The sequence below is a fragment of the Rhipicephalus microplus genome, chromosome X (assembly GCF_043290135.1).
Source record: "Rhipicephalus microplus isolate Deutch F79 chromosome X, USDA_Rmic, whole genome shotgun sequence".
NCBI classification, from domain to species: Eukaryota; Metazoa; Arthropoda; class Arachnida; order Ixodida; family Ixodidae; genus Rhipicephalus; species Rhipicephalus microplus.
Window position 1 is genome coordinate 424,485,060 of NC_134710.1, and position 20,263 is coordinate 424,505,322.

General features: G+C 45.6%; 1 protein-coding gene across 4 annotated transcripts in view; it reads left to right on the top strand.

Annotated features, from left to right (window-relative positions):
* Nucleotides 1-20,263, top strand: part of LOC119160935 (uncharacterized) — a 120,228-nt gene that overhangs the window by 68,103 nt on the left and 31,862 nt on the right. For all 4 annotated transcript variants that reach the window (XM_037413215.2, XM_075880389.1, XM_075880391.1 and 1 more), the window contains exon 4: nucleotides 18,126-18,252. In XM_037413215.2, the coding sequence (XP_037269112.2) occupies nucleotides 18,126-18,252 (127 nt within the window). The remainder of the gene's footprint in view (nucleotides 1-18,125; nucleotides 18,253-20,263) is intronic.

The window sequence follows — 20,263 nt, forward strand, 5'->3', positions numbered from 1 at the left end:
CGTAACTGATAGAGTCCCGAAAGTGTGCGTGCGTCCAACACTCAACCAGTCAAAGAAACGCTGATTTCCGCAAACCCTGTGGACAAAACGGCGGCAGATGCATTTTTTTTTTGTTGTACGGTTGTCATGAAAATCTCCCGGAAATCGTTATTTTTGTGCGTGATCTGGCCGCATTGACAAAAAAATCAGCTCAATCCGTTCCAGGCTTTTTGAACCTACCCCATTTTATTATAGAAGAGTATAAGAGGCGTTCATGTAAATGTACAGTATAATCTCAGTGATGCGAAACCGTGGCAGATACAAATTCTTGCAATTCGCCAGCCAAATTTTACAATGTTCATTGGGCCTCAATTTGAATGTTCGAACACATTTTGTAATCGCGGTGGGTGATACGTAATTTAGTACGGAAACTGTCGAACGGAGGCCGAGAGCAGCGTACTCAGAGCTTCGCAAGTACTCGTGCGACCGGTGCATGCACTGTTTTCTACAGGGCGTGTGATTGTCGTTGCCACAACCGCTGTGGACGAAACCACGGTCGCTTTTGACACGATCGTGTATGGCGAGGGCGTAACTGACAGAACCCCGAAAGTGTGCGCTCAACCAGTCAAAGCAACGCTGCTTTACGTAAACTTTGCGGGCAGAACTGCGGCAGATGTTATCGTAGATTTCATAAAACGACTTAGTTTTGAAGGGGCGTGCGCAGCCAAGTGCATGGGGATTGTAAACTGAACTACCATTTGCCTCAACCGCCGCGCTTAAAACCGTGGTCGCGGTGACCCGATAGCGATCTACGAGCTGCGAGGGCACGCAGCGGTAGGTTAAAGGCAGTACACGTGAGAGATAAGCAAGGTGTCTGCGCATCGCGACTAGCTAGGTGCCGAGTGCGGGCGGATTTTTTTCTTTGAGTGTTCATATATATATAGATATGTTCATATATATATAGATATATTGCTATCGCAATAAAAAGGGGCCAGATGCATTTGGGCATTCCTGTTAAAAGAATCTAGTAGTGAGCAAAGCTTCACGTGTGTCCCAGAAAGACACACGCGAGTTGTTTAGACTGAAATAGATTCTGCTAGTTGTGTTGATCCTTTGAGACTCTCACCTCCGGGAAAAACTCTACCCTCGTGTGTTCTGCCACTCCTAGCCACTATAAGACCACAGCGCTGATGTTGGCGCTTGCGATTGAGCCCCCCTCCCACCGCCTTTTGTTTTTTGCGATGTTATTGTATGTGTGTTCTTTTTTTTTCTGTCCCCCCCCCCCCCCCTCATTGCGGAAATCTCCCGGATTCACAATCCTTGAACTTGGCAGGTATGTATTCGCTGCTGCGCGCAATGTGTTTCCCCGGTGCGCTCTCTGCTCTGGGGCTTGCAAGGCCGGCATGCTTTGTGTGTCCCGTTTGCCATCATCCCGCTCGGTTCTCACACGTGCTCTTTAATCTTTCACTGTCTTTACAAGACTATATTCTACCGTTTTTTATGAGACGATCTTTCGCCTTGTTCACGGGAGACCGATTGTTGCGTTGTCGGTCACGATGGGCAAAACAAAGTTCGGGACTCTGCACGCGTTTGGTTCAAGAAAGTGTCAGATGAAGCTCGTACACATGACACAGCTCGTTCACGCGGCAGCGCGTGGTGACAATCACATCGATGATTCCGGCAGAGCAGCTTCTGCTTTGTCTCTGTAAAATGACTGCATTGATGCTTATCTTGATGTCGAGATGACAACATCGGCGCAAGACTCCGTTGTCACAACTGAAGTTGGTGCTGTGTTTTGTGCTCAAGTGCTCCTTATGCATCGAGCTCGCAACCGCAGTGATTACAGCCCCAAACAGTGCGACCGCGACGTCAACTCTATTTTCACAGTTTTCGGGCGCGCGAGGTATTAGCCGTGGGGGATAGCAAACATGCTGCTGTGCAGTAGACGCTCGGAACTGTGTCGTTGATTGAGAGGAAGTTTCAGATGATGCATGAACCTTACAGAAAGACATTCTACGTCTGAAAAAGGCTCAAAAACGCATGCAACACAAGCAGGAAAAGCGGAAAAGGAAGAGGGTCCCAAAGGACACTTCTAGCTACTGTGCTGGGTCATTTCAGACCAAAATATGTGTTCAAAATCGAAGTACGTTTTCTCAGGATGACTTTTTCAGCCAGTGAAGCTGTTTAGTCTGGTGATATCTCTGCAACCGTTCATTTCTTTGAGATTTGTTTTATTATGTACCTTAAGAAATAGTTCACCCACTGACAGAGCCACTTTTTGAAATGATTGTGTTTGTAATTTGTGATAATTATTTAAAATTCATTGATAACAGGTTGATGGCAAACACTAAATTCAGTGCTCTGCTAAACATTTTGAGCAAGGAAATTAAAAAAAAAAACGGGGTTTTGTCCTAGTGTAAAGCACCCATCCAGGAATCGTCACACTGAATTTCACGGTACTAGCACATTCACTAAATTCACCACAGCCTGACTCTGAAACCTATGGGGACTATCCTGTGCAGAGAACTGTAACTTGGGAACCAATGAACCTAAATGCATGAAATTTCGGTGTTATTCAAATAGCTTTATTGTAAGCCTACCCTGAAAATTTCATCAGGATATCTCAACAAAAAAAAAGTTGCCCTTTTATGGTAGCCTCTCCCCTTAAAGGGCCACTCACCAGGCTCCATACTGAATTTTAGTTAGACAGTGGAAGTTGTTGGGTGTCTGATGAGGAACATTTTGCCACAAAAATTTTTCGAATCGGTTCATTACGAGCGGAGAAAACAGGTTTTTTGAAGCGGTGGGAAACGAGGATGAGAGGAGGCGAGCTCGAAACCCTTGCCGCTCCTCCGCGTAGCTTTCGCAAGCGAAATCTCTTCCCCACCCTCTCCAGCATCCGACTGACTATGAGGTGACATGCGCATGACGTGCCCAAACAATTACATCCTCCGAGCAAGTGAGCAGCATTATTTTGTTGTCCAGCGCTAGTTTGTGGTCTTATGCCCGTTTCTGCGGGGTGGTTTGGAAACGCTGGCTTACCCTCGAATGCAGAGATGTTACTTGACTCGTACTTGACTCGTTCTTGACTCAAGACAGTCTTGCCAGCCACCATAAATCGTTCTCGAACTTGCGAATGACTTGAAGGTGACTTGCCTCGGCCGAAGCCAGGACAACTTTCAAGTCGGCTGCGGCGCTAGCTTGAAAGCGACTTCATGCGTTATTCCAACATGGCCACCTCTCGAATGGACGTTGCGCGGAGGGTTGGCCACTTTTGAGTTGGCTTGCCTTGCCATAAGTGTAGCATTTTCTGAGGCGCACTGCCTGCCGAAGATTCTTGGGCCCGCTTTACGTGCCCGAGGAAATCCGATGGAGTTGTACAACGAGGAACAATTCCATGCTCGGTACAGATTCACGAAGAATACCGTGCGGCAGCTGCTGGGTATGTTGCCGCTCCGTGAAAGTGGGGACAACCGAGGACAGCCTGTGCCCCCAGTGTTACAGCTACTGATGGCTCTCGGGTTTTACGGCGCTGGCACATTCCAAACAGTCACCGGGAATCTCGTCCGCGTTCCGTAGTCAACAGTTTGCCATGCAGTAGGAAAAGTTACACTACTCATCGCAAAGCACCTGTACGCAATCAATGCTGGTGCGCTTTCCGCAGCCGGCAGCACTTTCTATAGTTATGTGGGACTTTTATGAAGTGGCTGAGTTCCCTGGTGTTACAGGCTGTGTCGACTACACACGTGCGTATTAATAGCTTCGGTGGGGACGACGCCGAAGTGTTCCGTAAGCGCAAAGGCCATTTCCGTTTTTCTTAAACATGACAATTTCCGCCTCTTTCGGTACAAAATTGACTCGGCCCTGTGTCTGAGTGCCTCGTCTATCCTTTTGTCCCGTCTAGGGCGCCGTTTCTCGCTCAGAAAGGCATCGCTTGTAGCACAACGCTACGTAAAATTCCACACACATAAAAAAGAGGTGCCCCTATCACGGGTTTTTTTATCCGCTTCACCATCATGCAGCGAGACACTGCTGCACCCTGCGAAACAGAATTCTGCTGAGGGCAATGTCCTGATCCCCGATTTTTCTTTTGTTTACCAACTCAACAACAGGATACGAATCACATTTGTTCCCTTTGTTCCCAGAACTTTTTTTTTCTTATATAACTGCGAAACTGCGACCTAGCCCACTACAGGCATGCACACAGGCGAACAGAAAGGCAAATGCCGTGAAAGTCGAGTCACCTCGTGAGCCAGGTCAGCACAAATACATGCCGTGGGGTATGATTGGGAAAAAAAAAAAAGACGAAAGAACCCAGCGTGATGCTTGCTTCGCCTCCAAACAAGCAACTGTGGAGAAACGCGCCGCATTTGGGTGGCCACTAAAACCAGCGGGCAACGAACGCTTTACAGAAGCAACACTGTGCATCGCTGTGGCGGCAGGCACCACGTGCCGCTCGTTAGCCGTAAAATGGCAGGAATGTGCTTGTGGCCCTTCAATTTTATAGTTTTTAAAACGTATGGAATTTTTTAATTTAATGCATGCCTTATGCGAACAACTTCATTATTACCCTCGTTAGCAGGCGATCGGCACGTTTCTGCTTTGAAGCTCGTTCTTGACTTGGCCAAGCAAGACAGCCTGAGCATCTATGAAACGCGAAGGCTGACTTGGGCGTTTTGAAGTCCGCTGCTTGCTTCACGCTGACTTGCTTAAGTTAAGTTGAAGTCGCGAGCCAAGTAACATCTCTGCATTCGGGGGTTAGACGCGGTTGAGTAGATGAGCACAATGAGTGCGCGAATGCGTAGGAGCGTTCCACGGCAGTCGTCTGCTCAATGTGCTGACCGTGGGGACACGAACGCATGCAAAACGCTGGCACATTAGCCCCGCACCTCGTAGCATTTCACGAGGAAAAATGAAAGAAAAATGTGCACAATTTTTATTGTGTCTCATTATTTATTTCAAGTTTTATTAATCTCTTAAAGCAACAAATGCATAAACTACGCATGTTGTGTTAAATAATTTTTGCCGTGTCACGTGGTATACTGTTGACAACGTCGGAGCAGAGTCGTCTACGTAGAGGACCAACATCATTGTATTGCCGTGTACTTAGGGCCATTCATACGGCCACGTCATGCCCTCATTCTCTAGGGGTGCGCCGGCAGAGCAGAGGGGGAGCAGCATTCTTTTTGAAATTTGACCCTTTTTCATGGCGCGTAGCGCTTCGAATTTTAGCAACGTTTCGCTTGTCAGCTCAAAATTGTCAAACCTGGTCAGTGGCCCTTTAAGTTGAGGACGATGCAGCGAGCGATAGAAAGGCAGTGATGGAAGTGTTGCTCCAAACTGCTGCAAAAGTGAAATGCTGCTCATGCATGCTACTCCAAAATGCAATATTTGCTAGCAACTGCTCCAAACCTGCTCCAAAATGGTGTTGGCAAACTAAAAAGAATGAAGTTGAATCATGGGACCATTCCTTGAGCATAAGCAAAACCAAAAGCAAGCTGTATACACGATCAACCTAGGATGCTACTCAGTGGCGTAAATTCAGAAAAATCTCAAAGGGTGACACATATCAGGCCTTGGTGTCCACTTTGTATATTTAATATGGGTTTTATTTTTATTTATTCAGGAATTAAATCATGCTTTCAAATAAATTTAAAAAATATTGAGCCTAAGGTCCGAGCTCAAGCAATTGCATTGTTTATTTAGTCTTTTTTTTTTCAGATTTTTTTCGATTTGCATAGCTCACACAGTTGAGGGCCATTCAACACCGGTACTCAGTAAAAGGTAAAAAGCCTTTTAAAAAGTTGATTGCACTATAGTTAACTGTTAACTCAATTATATCATGTGCTAAAGCTAAACCTCAAGGGGGACACTTGCAAGGCGTGTCCTCCACAGCCTGAACACCAGAAAAGTCTAGACTTATTTAACCCCTCCCCTTCTCCCCCTCTCATGATTTACGCCAACTATACTGCTTGTATTTTTTCCGCATACTAGCATATGGCATGTTTAAAAATAAACATAAATATTTATTAGATGCTTAAGTGATGTTTTGGACTTCAGGAGTCGTTAGGAAGATTCATCTGCTCCGAAAACACCAATGGCAGCCCTCAGCTATTGCATTTTTTTCTGCTGTGAAGACACTTGAGCCTGCTCCAAAGCACCATTTTTTCTGCTTCAGAACCTGCTCCAAAACGCAAAACGTCACTTTTATCACTAGAAAGAAAAATGATAGGGGTAACCTTAAGAGAGAAGAAGAGAGAAAACTAGTTCAGAGAACAAACCGGGGTTACGGATATCATAGTTGAAATGAAGAAAAAAAAATGGGCGTGGGCCGGGCGTGTACCGCGTATGCAGGATAAGCACTGGTCATTAAGGCTAAATGACTGAACTCTCAGAGAAGGCAAGTGGGTAAAGGAGAGACAGAGAGTTAGGTGGGCAGATGAGATTAGGAAGTTTGCGGGTATAAAGGGCAATAGCAAGCAAAGGATCGAGTTGACTGGCAGAACATGGAAGAGGTCTTTGATCTGCAGTGGTGTAGTTATGCAGATGATCACATACTCTGATGACGTAGTCTACTGGTGAAAAGCCTAGCATTGTAGCAAAACTTGCCAGGAAGGTCCAAGTGGTTTTCATCTTTACTCAAAAGAACACTACATAGGATGACATCATCAAAAATTGGCTGTTCCCATTAGTGTTTTTACAAATATCCCCATTTGCTTCATGTATTACATCAAAGCTTTTCATGTACTAGTTAATACATTTAAAAAAGCTAAGTGCAAAGCAATGTAAAGACTAGTGTCATCCTATCAACAAGGCTTCAAGGATTAAAAAAAAAAAACAGCATCAAAATTGGTTCAGTCACTGGTACACTATGTTTTTCACAAGCAACGCTAACAGCCATATTGATGAACCGGCCTTAACTTATCACGGTAAGGCTACTTACGAAAGGACGAGAGAAGTACAAGTGTAGGAGAAGTACAAAGTGAACTTCAGAAACATCTCTTATCTTGCCGTAAGGGTACCTTATGAAAGGCATACTTAACTTGTCAAGTAAAGGCCCTAGGTATGAGGGTAGGTAAATTTTTGCTACAAAGTCATTAGCTTGAACAGCAATGAATTAACTTTACTGTAAGAAACTAACAACAGTATACACAGAATCGACAAAACGCAAGCAGCAGAATTGTTTGTTTAGGCACCAGCAGTTTTCAGGGAAATACAGTAAATGGAACCTGAAGGGACCAGCAAAATGTGTTCTGTGTAAAAGGAGTTTTGTTTACTGATAGATGAACAAGGGTGGAGAATCTAAGTATGAAACCAATCGTGCTGGAGGCAGTTGTTTCATTTATGCGGCACTTCCATTTAACAGGTTTCCGTGTAGTGAAAATCTACTGTACACTGTTTTCATCTGGCCACTTTTCTGCAGCTCCTGTCAACGCAGTGGGGCCATCAGATCACTTTTGTTATTTTGATGTCTTGTATGTTTTTGCTCCGTTCTGTGGTGTTAACGTGCTCCCTTCAGCATGGGCCGTTTTCTTTCACTTTTGAAATTTCACTAGATTTATTTAATAGTTTTAGCAGTATTACAGCATTTTTTATCCAGTTGCATTGGTTGTGAAACGGTGCACTGAACTTCACTGACGAAATGGATACGTCCCGACGAATTTTGTCAGCAAGTACCAAGACGGACACTATGTGCCATCAGCAGCGATTCCACTTCTGCATCAAAGTGCGCCAAATATGTTTACTGCACCGTTCTTATAATATTGATGGATATTGCGCCAAACTGCACCAAATTTAGATTTGGGAGCGTCTGTCACTGGCAATAGCCACACCAGTGAGTCAAAATATGTGGAGCATTGTTCTTGGAGCCATCAAAGTCACAACACACTTACTTAGAATCATTCAGCTAAATAAACAGCTGTCATGCGTATCCATGATGCTGTGCACGGTGCCGACACAACTTCTGTTATGCAAGTTGGCTCAACGGCAAAACGCTCTCTCTCCACAGAAGTTCGTGACGTCTAGTCTAATCAGTAGGGTTTAACTGTGGGGGCGATTCATTGGCAGATGTCGTCTGTTCCAGGAACACTGCTCATAGCTCGTTTCAATAGGTGCACGGCTCGTAATAAGAAAGTTTTCATTAATAACTGCACGTGTGCTGCGAGAATGTCTGTCGCGTCTACTTCTGGACATCGCAGTCTAATTTTTCGTGCTTCGTGTCCACAGAAGAACATGCGAACGATGGGAATGCTTTGACACTTTTCCTATAATATACTTTATTCATGGATTTTCATTGAGAAGAGCTTTTGTGTAACTCCTTTCACCAGCAAATTTCTGTTGCAGTAAAAGCCCCTAAAAGACCCTGCCCTGCCCTGCCGAGCGTGCAAGTGCTAGTGTCCGAATTCAAAATTTTCATCTGCTTTCTTTTAAAAGAATGTGACCTCATTAATGAAAGCATGCTGCCTAGTCGGAGCAGCTGCAGTTCGGTTTTAATATGCGCAGCTTTCAGTAGTGGGCCCATCGCTGACAGCCCTGATGTTGGAAAGCCCACTGTGAAGTGGCTATGCTTAGTAACACAACCGCCTCTCGCTTTTCAGAGTCAATAGTTGACGGTTAAAAAAAATTTAACATCACGACATCGCATTGATTCCTTCATTTTGGGTAAGGGAAGGCTGCATTTCTCAAAAGGCACGCGTGCTATCTCAAGGCATTACGAGACTTCTTGTAAACTTTCTGTACTATTATATTAACCTTTACTTCTCGTTGAGATAACTGACAGCACGAAGTCTGCTTCGGCACCTGGAGCGGTTGCCTCTTTAAGCAGCATTCTGTTGGGTTACGGGATATTGGGTCGGAAAGATATAATCTGTTAGTTCCACGCTCTTAGCAATGAGTGCGAAATCAATTAGTTAAATTGTTATACCAAGCAGGGCTTAACATCATTTGTGAGGAGCACTAGCGGCGGGCTTGTTATTTTGAAAGTGCGCGCACTCATTGCATGCGCAAGAAACTTGGTGTGTGCGCTGTGTTCGATATCTGTACGACGATTCTGAAGAATAAATACCCCCAGAATACCCTTTGCATGCAGATACACATACAGCATGAACAGCGTGTACGAAAGGAGCTCCAAAAATGTAGCGATGGTGTGGCCGCCTTGCGATCATGGCTCAGGGCATATCACATATATATGGCCGCTGCAGAAAGTGTAGCATTTTTCACACAGTCTGTTCTCATTGAGAGTTCAAGACATGGAAGGTATACGAGCCATCTCTAATGCCTGCCAAAATAGTGCGCGTACCTGTGATTACACCCTTAAAGCTAAAGTTCACCAAAAGGCCCCCTCACCACTCCCCCTTGCGTTCCCAGTTCCTTGCTCCTAAGACGGGCGGCATGTACCTCTCTGCTTGAGTAACAATCGATGGCAGGCCTTGCACATGGGTTAATGTTATCACATAAACCCTCCTTCCAACGGAGATAGGTCGGCTATTTTAGGGGTGAAGCTCCTTACGCTGTGGCTCAGTCCCTTCGTCAGTCAGTCAGTCAAGGATCTTTATTTGGTTCTGAGAAGACGAGAATGCCCCCGTCAGGGGGTTTCGTATGGGGGCCCCACCCACGATGGCGCCGGGAAGTTCAGGCTCTTGGCCACTTGGCGGGCTCTCTGGACAGCCCTTAGCTGCTGGTCCTTTTCGGAGCTGGTGATGAGCTGGTGCCTGTCTTCCACAGCGGAGGGAAACCCTGAGCCTCTGCGCAAGTCGTGACACTGCCACAGCATGTGGTGAAGGGTGCACCTCAGATGACGACAGCGTGGACAACGTGGGTCTATTCCATCTATGAATTTTGACCAAATAAACGGACATGGATACATGTTAGTAACATTCGCAGGGTGATTGCCTGTGGTTTGTTTAGGTGTGGGGTTGGAATCGGAAACTTACGATGCCGCAGCTGATAGTGCTTACAGACCTCGCTAAAAGTGAGAAGAGGGTCCCTTTGCCACTGCCCTCCCTCGGCCTCCGAGTGCCTACTTCAGCGTGGTAAGTGAGACCTTGCGCCTGGGAGTGTGCAAGTTCGTTGGCGTTTGGGATGGTTTCATGAGAATCACTGCCCATGTGACCAGGGAACCAAATTACATGCTTTTTGCCTGTCCAAGATGCAGCAGAGAGAACGCGAGTGGCTTCTTTGCACGCCGAGCTTTTCATAAATGCTCTAGTGGCGGCTCGCGAGTCCGTGTAAATAGTAGAACGGTTCGTAGTGGCCATGGCGATGGCCACTGCCACCTGTTCAGCTTTGTCGGCATCCTAATTTTTGAGCGTAAGTGATGTCAGTAGCTCTCCCCGTAACGATGTAGCTGCTGAAACAATGTGATTGGAAGCTGTGTGTTGTGCTTTGTCAACGAAGGCAATGTTGTCCTCAATCGTAGCCGCTGTTTGAAGAAGGACTCTGGCCCTCGCTTTGCGTGTGCTGTAGTTGTATTGGGGTGCATATTTCTAGGTACCTGAGATACAGTATACATTTCCCGGACTTCGATAGGGAGCGCGCACTCCCTCTTTCTGGCGATGGAGACCGTATACCAATAGGTGCTAGTAACTGTCGCCAGCCTCCGTGGAAGCCAGTCTTGCAACTTGGGCGACCTGTTGTGCCTCTACTATTTCTCTAAAGGTGTTGCGGACACCCAGCGCCAGTAGATGTTCTGCACTGGTGCTCTGTGGGAGACCCAGTACCTTTTTTATGTTCTTGCGAATTATCGATTCTAATCGGGCTTTATCCCTCCTGCTCTACTTGTGGGTCAGGGCGATGTAATTCATGTGGCTCATTAGGAAGGCGTGAAAGAGTCTGCGAAGGTTCTCCTTGGATAACCCCCTCGTTTGTTGGCCACCCTGGTTATTAATTTGTCATGGAATCAGCCTTGGCTGCGATGCATTCTAACGCATCGCCATCCTCCTGCAGAAACATACTGCCATCTTCCTGCAGAAACATACCGAGGATTCTAACTTTCTTTACGATCGAAATAATAGAGCCGTTCATTGTGGATCAAGATATCGGGGAAACTTCCTTTCTTTGCACCGATTTTTGGCCGGTAAAGGAGTAGTTCCAATTTAATAGCCGACAAGCGGAGTCCTGCCTTGTTAAGAAAATCTTGAACAACCCTGGTCGCTGTTTGTAATCGCTCTTCAATTTGCCCATCACTACCTCCCTCGCACCAGACGATGATGTCGTCAGCGTAGAAGGCGTGACCGAGACTTTCAATCTCGGCCAGACTGTGAGAAAGTGCTCTCAGCGATAAGTTAAATAAAAATGGGGATAGCACTGCCCTTGTGGAGTGCCTCTGGGTCCAAGATCAAACGTCTTGGAACTGAAAGATCTTAGGAGAATGGTAGCTTTTTTTTTTTTTTTTAAGAAATGAGCTGATGTAGTTGTAAAAACGTTCGTTCAGACCCTCTTCTTTAATGGAATAAAGTAAGTGAAAGTGTTTGACCTTGTTGAAGGCCTTTTCCAGATCAAGTGCCAGAACAGCTCTGGTGTGTCTGGAGACCCTGGCAATGATCTTGTGTTTTATAAGCAACATTACATCCTGCAATGACATGGACGGCCTGAATCCAATTAGATTACATGGAGATTCCTTACCTCGGCAAATTTAGTGGCCCGCTTGAGGATAACGTGCTCGGCGGCCTTCCCCACACATGAGGTGAGAGATATCGGCCGGAGCGAACAAAGCTCCAGGGGTTTCCCCGGTTTCGGGATGAAGATGACGATCGCGTCATGCCACTCTATTGGAACATCGCCGGTCTCCCATACCTCGTTGATTTTATTCGTTAGAAGCTTGATATCCTCATCAGATAAATTCTTCAAGAGTTTGTCACTGATCCCATCGGAACCCGGAGCTGATCTTGAACCTCTTGTACCTCTGCGCACGTGAAGGGGGAATCCAGAGGGTCCGTTCCATTCTCTGGCACAGCAGGAGGGTAGTCATCATGTTAGGCGGGTTCTGTGCAAAGATATCTCAAGGCGAGCTCATCGATAATTTGGGTTTCTATCAGACGCAAATTCTTTAAGTTGTAGATAAGTCTGTCAATTGTAAGCTGTTGATTGGCTTTGGATTGTTAATCTCCCAGTAGATGTTTGAGGAGGTTCCGCTTCGCACCACTGCTCATTTGCCCATCGACGGCATTGCATACTTCGTCCCATTGCTGTCGAGCTAGCATTTCACTATGCTTATCTATCTGTCTATTAAGTTCAGCAATTTTTTTGCATAGGCGTTGGTTTAGTTTCTGCATTTTCCATTGAGCCTGCAGCGCGTTTTTAGCTTCCAGCAGGTGGGCTAATCGACTGTCCGTGCGTTCTATCTCTCTGTCACCACTTCCTTTGTGGAAGCAGTATCGTCTTCTTTGAGGCGAGTGAATAATTCGTTCAATAAGTTGTATTTATTCTCGTCTTGATTTCTGATATCTCTAAAAAGGTCCTAGTCTGTGACGTGAAATTTTTCTGAGCGGTGGTGACGAGATTCTTATCGCGTGGCTGCTGATGTAGTGATCACTACTAAGATTTTCTTCTAAGTTGGTCCATACGGGTTCCTCTGCATTTCTAACCATGGTCAAATCTGGTGTGGTATCCCTGCTGACCGAATCGCCTATTCTGGTGGGGTATCGTGGATCGGTGACCAATGTGAGACCACAAGCTGTGATATGTGCCACGAGGGCTTTGCTTTTTGCGGTATCCTTGATATAGCCCCAATCTTGATGGTGTGCGTTAAAGTCCCCTGCTGCGATGAGCGTTCGATCACCTGCAATTTTACATGCTTTCTGGAAAAGAGCATGAAACATCTTTTCTATCGGCTGGTGAGCTGTAAACGTTTAAAATGAAAACGGATTCCTTAAGTTTAGCGTTCGAGATGAGCTCGATCATCATGTGTTCAATTTTCAAGTCCAGCCTTACGTCAGCACGTAAATAGGCGAGATGCTTAGAGACGAGTGTCGCTACACCCCTCTTGCCCTCCTTTAAATGCGCTTCAGCGCGATAGGGACGAAGAGCGATGACATCGGTGAGCATTTCCTGGAGGAGGATTACTGGTGGCCTTTCGGTAGCAGAGCTAAGTAAGTGTTACAAAACTGCCTTCCTTTTGCGGAAGCTGACGCAGTTCTATTGCCAGATGACTAGATTGCTTGCGTTAGCCATTTTACTGACTCGAAGGGGGTGTACCAAGCAGTCCATGCTGCTTGTCTCATTCTAAAATTGAAAGCCTCGCGATGTGCTCGGTCAGTTGGAGCCTAATAGGAGTAATTTCAACAATATTGTCATTTCTTAGCTTTTCAAGCAGTATTTGGATGCCTGGGACGTAAAGCGTCCCCTCGTCCATGGGCTCAGGGCCCGCCGTAGTTTCGCGCCTCTGTTGACGGACGCTTGGTGATGGTAGCTTGATCGCTAGACGCGCGCTCTCGCTGCTGCATTTCATGCGTGATTGACCTAATATCAGATAATTCCTGTTGAAGAGATGCATTCTCGCGCTCTAGTGACTGTATTTTGACCCGCGTTTGCTGTCGCAGTTCCCCTGGTTGCGCGGGGGCATGGGTCTCACCTGTTCCGACTACCTTGTCCGCCCAGGTAGGTTGCGAGTTGAAGTCACCCCTGGAACTCTGAGAGCGTTCCGTGGCGGCGTTCCTGGGAGCAGCCGCAGCTGGTGTCTTGGTAGGAGCGCCGATTCCCTGGTCTCCGGTGTTGCTCATAGCATTCTTTGTCTTGTGACCGCATTTCCTTCTCGTCGTCTTCTTAGAACGTAGGGAACTTGGTACCTGTTTTTTCTGGTACGGTAACCGGTGATATGAGCGTCTCGGCATAGCGCGCATTTCGGTTGCACACATTCGTGTCCGTTTGCGACGATCGAAGTCCCGCACTTTTCACGCACTTTTTCAGTTGGTCAAGGGCAGACGTCGTGCCTGTGGCCGATTTGGCTGCAGTTACGGCAAGTGTCGATTTGCTTCTTGTACAGGGTGCAGCGTAGCATGTTGGGGCACAGGAAACATAGTTGGGTACTTTCATGCCATTGAACAGTATGATCACGGTTAAGAGCCTCTTTTATGCGCCTGACTCCGAGCACCATCGGGTTTCTGAGTGTGACAAAAAGGCTTTGCCGGGCAGCTTCGGTCAGATCGGTGTCGATGCCTCTGACCACACCTCTACAGGTATTTCCCAGAGTTGTAATGTAAGCCGGGATAGAGTGCTTTTTATCTGCCAAGATCATTTCCTGCACTTTGCAGTATGCATTGGCATTCGATTCGGGGGGTGTGCTTATTACGAAGATATTCTGCATGGCGTTCGCACACACGATATCCTCCTCGGCTGCCACTGGGGGCAGCCTGGCAGCCATTAAAGTGGCTTGTGTGACCTTTAACTGACTGCATGTTCGCACGTCCAGACCTGCTCCCAGGCGGACGACCACTCGAAAGTGTGATGTAGACAGGCGCGGCAGCCTTGAGGCTGCGGCAACTTTTCTCAGCTGGCTGGCTTTAGCGGCGCCAACGTGGGCTCCATTTTGCCTAGCCGAGCGCGTCTCGTGCTCGAAGCGGGTTTCCCGAGTTCAGCTTTCGGTGAGCGATAATCCTGCAATTGGACTCAGCTTCCTCTTTGGAGATTTGCTCTCGGCCGAACAAGCAGCCGCGCGTTCTGCCTTTCCACGCTGTGGTGCCCGATGCCGTGCGTAAGCACAGATAGGCTTAACCCTTGGTGTCGGAGAAAGGACCCACAAAAGAGGTTTCAGTGGACCTACCGCGATGAATGAGGTATCCAGGTGTTCCCTGAAACTCCCTGGAGTTACTGCAGCAGAAATCTCGGAGGGAAAGCACATTGGACTCAGTTGGAACTACATCGGTTGGCGGAGCCGATGCAGATGCGTCCGCAAGCCGCACCACTACCTAGTGTCCCCTCAGTCCCTCTGTTGTAGTAACCACCCCTTACTTCTCTTTAATGTTCACTAGGTGGTGCTGCACTGATGCAGTACGTGATCCCTAGAGGACGTTGAGGTGTACGTTGCGTGTGGTTTAGTTTCATAGGATGGTGGACAAACAGACGAACGGGTGCAGCTTCGCCCACTCATCATAATTCACACCGTGGATTTGCTGTGAATTTTTTCTCTCCTTCAGCCACATTATTTGTCGCCCTTGCTCGTGCCCTTTTACCCGCATGTAAAAAACACGATTCGCGAGGCACATGTTGTCGATTTGGACATTACACCAAACATGACAGCGACGGCCAGAGGCGTATAGCCAGGTGGTGGCACACAGAGCAGTGTGTGTCCCCAAATTGAGAGTGAACAACTAATTCACAGTGCACCAAGGGGGACATAGCCCTAAATCTGACCAGATGATAAAACGCTGAGGTGCTCGGAGAGCTTGATTTCATCGATCAGAAGACCTTTATGTTCTTGATATTCTGACATAATTAACGTTTTCACTTTCAGATCAATCATTGCTGTCATGTTAAAGCCAAATGCCGATCAATGCAACTTCATATATTTTTAATGGTTGTTCTGCTAGGAGAGACCAAGATCTTGGGTTTGTGAATATGGTCATAAAGGCATGGGCTCTTGAGCTTCATTAAAATACATTCAAGATGCAAGTCCCGCCCGTACGTCACGATCGCTTCTAACGTTACATTTATCTAATCATATAGCGGGAACCTTCCGGTGTCATCTCTGCCTGCAAAGTTCTGATGAACCCAACTGCGTGCTGTTGTGGTTGGCAGCGATGTTGTGACTTTATTGCGGGATTAAAATACTAAATCATAGGATATCTGCGCTTAGGTCAATGCTAAAATTACCTCCAGCTATCGGTCAATGCAAACCACCAATAATAAACAGGTGCTTCAATAGTGTTTTAGGGCCCCTTTTACAAACGACATAGCATTAGACGTAGGTGCTATACCCCCCTCTACAAACGCGGTGTGTTTTGCCAAGATCTTTGCACCTCATTAAATTAAGCAAACAGGAATAAGGATTCCCCCTTGTCATTCACTTGTGATGTTGCACTGCTAAACTCGTGCTGCACAAGTTCTGAACTTCTTGTGCACAGCTGGGAACCATTGGTGCAGGTGAACCAAACTGACCCTTAAAAAATAGAAGCTTGAAAATATGAAAAATGTGTGAACACGAGGTGCCAGAGCAAATGTTTCGACCAGCAGTCTTGTCTCCCGTGAGGTTACAAGGTCATTTGTTTTAACCCCTGAAAGCCAGAATCATTCTAAATTTGCCCACTAATGTACGACTCATGATCACTTCATGGTTAGCATGTGAATTGTCAGACATTATTAATTGCATTACAAAATGAACATCCCCATAGTGAGGGGCATTAACAGGCTTTCTGACATTTAGTTGTACCTGTGAGACAGTTTACAAACTACAGCCAGAACTGTTTTGTCTTAATTAACTGTGTTAAGCTGATACAAGTTTACAAAAAGTTGTGCCAAAGCTGATAAGGCTGCACTCAATTGCATTAGCTTTGCACATATTTCAAAGGGGGTTTAAAATAATAAATCGTAAAGGTTGGGCATTCGCAGCACAGCTTCCTCAAACACGTGAATGCTGTCGGGATGTGTAAGATTGTGCGGCTACATTTCCGATGGAGGCGGAAATGTTGTAGGCACGTGTGCTCAGATTTGGGTCACGTTAACGAACCCCAGGTGGTCTAAATTTCCGGAGCCCTCCACTACGGCGTCTCTCATAATCATATAGTGGTTTTGGGACGTCAAACACCACATATCACTCAATCATCGATGTGTAAGATTGTGTTCATTGGATGGCGTACTGTTTTTTTTTTTTTTTCATATTGCAGAGATATGACCCAGATTTCTTCGAGCACATCTGCTTCTGTTTAAATTAAGTTGTCATAGCTATAATGTCTACCGCTACAAAGGGAAATTCTGTACACTACCGTCATGAAAAAATCTAGGAAATCGCACAGGTTGTTGAAACATCAATGATCTCGGCTTATCCACAGCCACACTGTAAGGTAGTACGTATTTCAAGTCCAAACCTCTAAAAGTAGCAGTTAGAAAAGAACTTCAGTTTTCAAGCACAAGTATACTGAAAAAGTAAACACAATGACAAGTTTGTAATAAATGTGACCTTTCATTGATCCAGTATTTGGACAGATTCACATCTTGTGCCACTAATTGATATCAGGAGTGCTTGCTTGCAAGAGAGTGCTCAAGTTTTATCAATATCTCTATGCAAAAAAGAGATTGTGCTCAAAGCTGAGCAGTTATTTAGTGTACTAAGATGTACAAACAACAAAAATATACAATGCATGCCTAAAGCTTATTTTCTTAGAATTGGGCCTTTGCACTCAGTGCATGGAGGATCTGCTTAGTGAAAGTTAGCAGACTCGCTACACGTTGACTGCTGCCATTCACCCACATAATAGCAAGACACTACTGCCATTCACCCGCATAATAGCAAGACGCTACTTATGCGTTGTTGTATCCAACAGAACTATCGAGTGATTGCCAGTGCCTAGTGTGCCTGCTATTACCCTCTATCCGTACGGTTATTTGTACAAGAAGCTTATTAACGTGTACCATCTCTCATAAAACAAAGACATGGTGCTGTGAATCGTGTGGGGTTATACTTTGCAAGAACCGTTGGTGCTTCAACAAGCCTTGTATGCCAAGGTAACTTTGGTAATAGTTAGGGAAAAGCCTAGCTTGCTTGCTCATTACTATGGCATCAGCCCAGCATACTTTCCAAAGTACAGTGTCATAACTGCTGAAGACATAAATGTAACTCTATAAAAATGTACAGCTGCTTTGGTGTAATGTAGTCTGACAAATATGTAAACTTTCTGTGAAATTCAACCAACAGTTCCTGCATGGGCCCTAATGGGTTAATTGGCTTTGCACTGGTTTTGGTGTGGGAAAGATATTAGATAAATATGCAGCCCCATTTTTAATTATGATCCTTGCTGAAATTTCTTAAACTATGTTTAGAACCATCGAAATGCAACAAGGCAGTTTTTATTGAGCATGTTTACAGCCTATCTATTCTTTTCAAGAAAATATTAATCTGAATTACTAAACACAAGAGCATTATCTAGTAAAATAAAAAACCAAGTCAAGACAAATTGCTATGCTAATACCCGCTTATTTGTCTGCTACATGAACAGTGATCACGAAGGTGTTGACGATGAAGAGGAGAACGACGACGAAGAAGAAGGCCGCGAAGAAGAGGGTGACAGCACTGTAAAAGACAGATTACAGAAGGAGTACATCGAGGCTGGCTGCAGTGCAGAGGTAATGACAAAGCACAGGCAGTTTTTTAGGTAACTGGCAGTCACGCAGGCTGATACTGTTTTTGAAATGAAGCCTGTCAATCAATGTGAGCCCCTGTCCAGATTCAAACAATGCGAGGCTTGGCAAGGGTTCAGTCAACTGTAAAAAAGACAGTGTAATTGACGTGGAGCTGTCCCAACATCTTGATTGGCTAAATGCGGTACTGTCTTTTGTAAAACTCTGTGTGTTTAGTTCATCTGTGAAGCTGCTTGACAAATTAGCTATATGTTTGTGAAACTAGTTTAATGGCTGTGACTTGGTCGATTGTGATCGAAAGATCATTTGCGACTAACATTGGTATGCAATGCCGTAAGAAATTAAACCATGTTGCACAGGTTGGTTGTGGTGTTATGATGTTGTACTCGCATGTAGATGCATGTGTACTTTCTAAGAGAGATGGTTTTTGTTGCAAAAGTTTACATTGAAACAAGCTGTTGCATGGGCTTCTCTGAATTGTTGCACTTCATTGTCTGGTACTTAGCAGTTTCCCAGCATTGTCTTTTCACTTTTATTCTTCCCTCTTTATTTTATATGTGCATTGTTGCACTTTCATTGTCTAGTACATAGCAGAGCTTCCCTGCCTTACGGTGTACATGCTGGGAAGGAGCAGTGTGTTGTCGGGCGCCGAAAGCATGGCTCCTTTTGCGATGACAGCCTGTGCTGCTGAAGCACAGCGTACTACTGTGCCCCCATCTATCGGCGCACTCTAAAGTAATATATGAGAAGCTGAGATACAAAGCCTCAGACATTGGTTGCTCTAGTGGCCACGCTGATCGTGTGTGTGTAAAGGAAACGTGTCGATTGCAGTCGTCTGTTTCTCATGGGGCCTGTCCACATGCTACTCGCCTAGCCGCAACGCACATAACGGGGCACCTGTCGCACCCAAGTGGAGTATGAAAGAGCATTGCCGATTCGCTCATTTGTTCCCCGATTCGGTGCGGCAGGTGTCCCGTCACGAGCGTTGCGGCTGGGCGGGTAGCGTGATAGCGCCTTAATGCATTAGCGAATTTTAACGTGTGCATAGAAAACTCCGTATTTGTGGGAGCCTGATGCATAGTGTTTTTTTTTTTTTTTTTTTTCAGACCAACAGGAATCCAGGGGTTTATTCACATAAGATAAACCCTTCAGCCTGAGTACTTTGTGGATAATTTATGGTTACGTTCTTCGACTTTGACGTCCCCTTGATGAGTAAAATGTTTGAAGAAAAGATCAGTATTTGTCATTAGACGTTATTATTATTTTTTTTTTAATATTGCGACTACTTGCTCTCTTGGCTCATGCAAGTAAGTGGTGGTCATGGAACTCACCCAATGATAACGTTATCCTTCAGGGCCTCTTTGTTTGTTTCGTCGCATGACTTTAAGTTAGTGTGATAAGTGGGCGGGAGTACATGTGGATCAAATGAATAGCAACGTGCTTTTTCATGCTTCTTGAAAGCAAAACGGTAAACAAGCAAACGACCTGGGTCCCTGTTCTGCGACAGGAATTGTGCGAGCTCAGACCATGCAGAAACAGCATTATTTATCTCATTAATGCACCTATACGTGTTGGATATGTTTTAATCTTGCAGATACATTTTATTTGAATTGTGTGATGGGACTATTTTAGTCAAAAACTGCGAAGAAAAGTTTCGCAGTGAGAATTTAATTTACGCGTGCCAGGCACACCATGTGACTGACGGTGGCGCCCCACTGGTGGCGTCATCGCAAAGACGACCACCACTCTCCCATTGGTTTGCTGTGAAGACAGCGAGCTGCCCCATTTCAGTTCATTGTACCAACACGGTCTTTTCTTGTTTATTCTACTTTTAGTTTAATTGTTAGACTTTCATTGTCTGGTACCTAGCAGCGTTTCCTAGTGTCGTCTTTTTACTTTTATTCCTTCGGCCCAGACTTTCAAGAACAAGTATACATGCATGAAAGCTGCTGATGTGGGAGATGAAAAAAGATTAGATAATCTTTTGTCTTGCCAT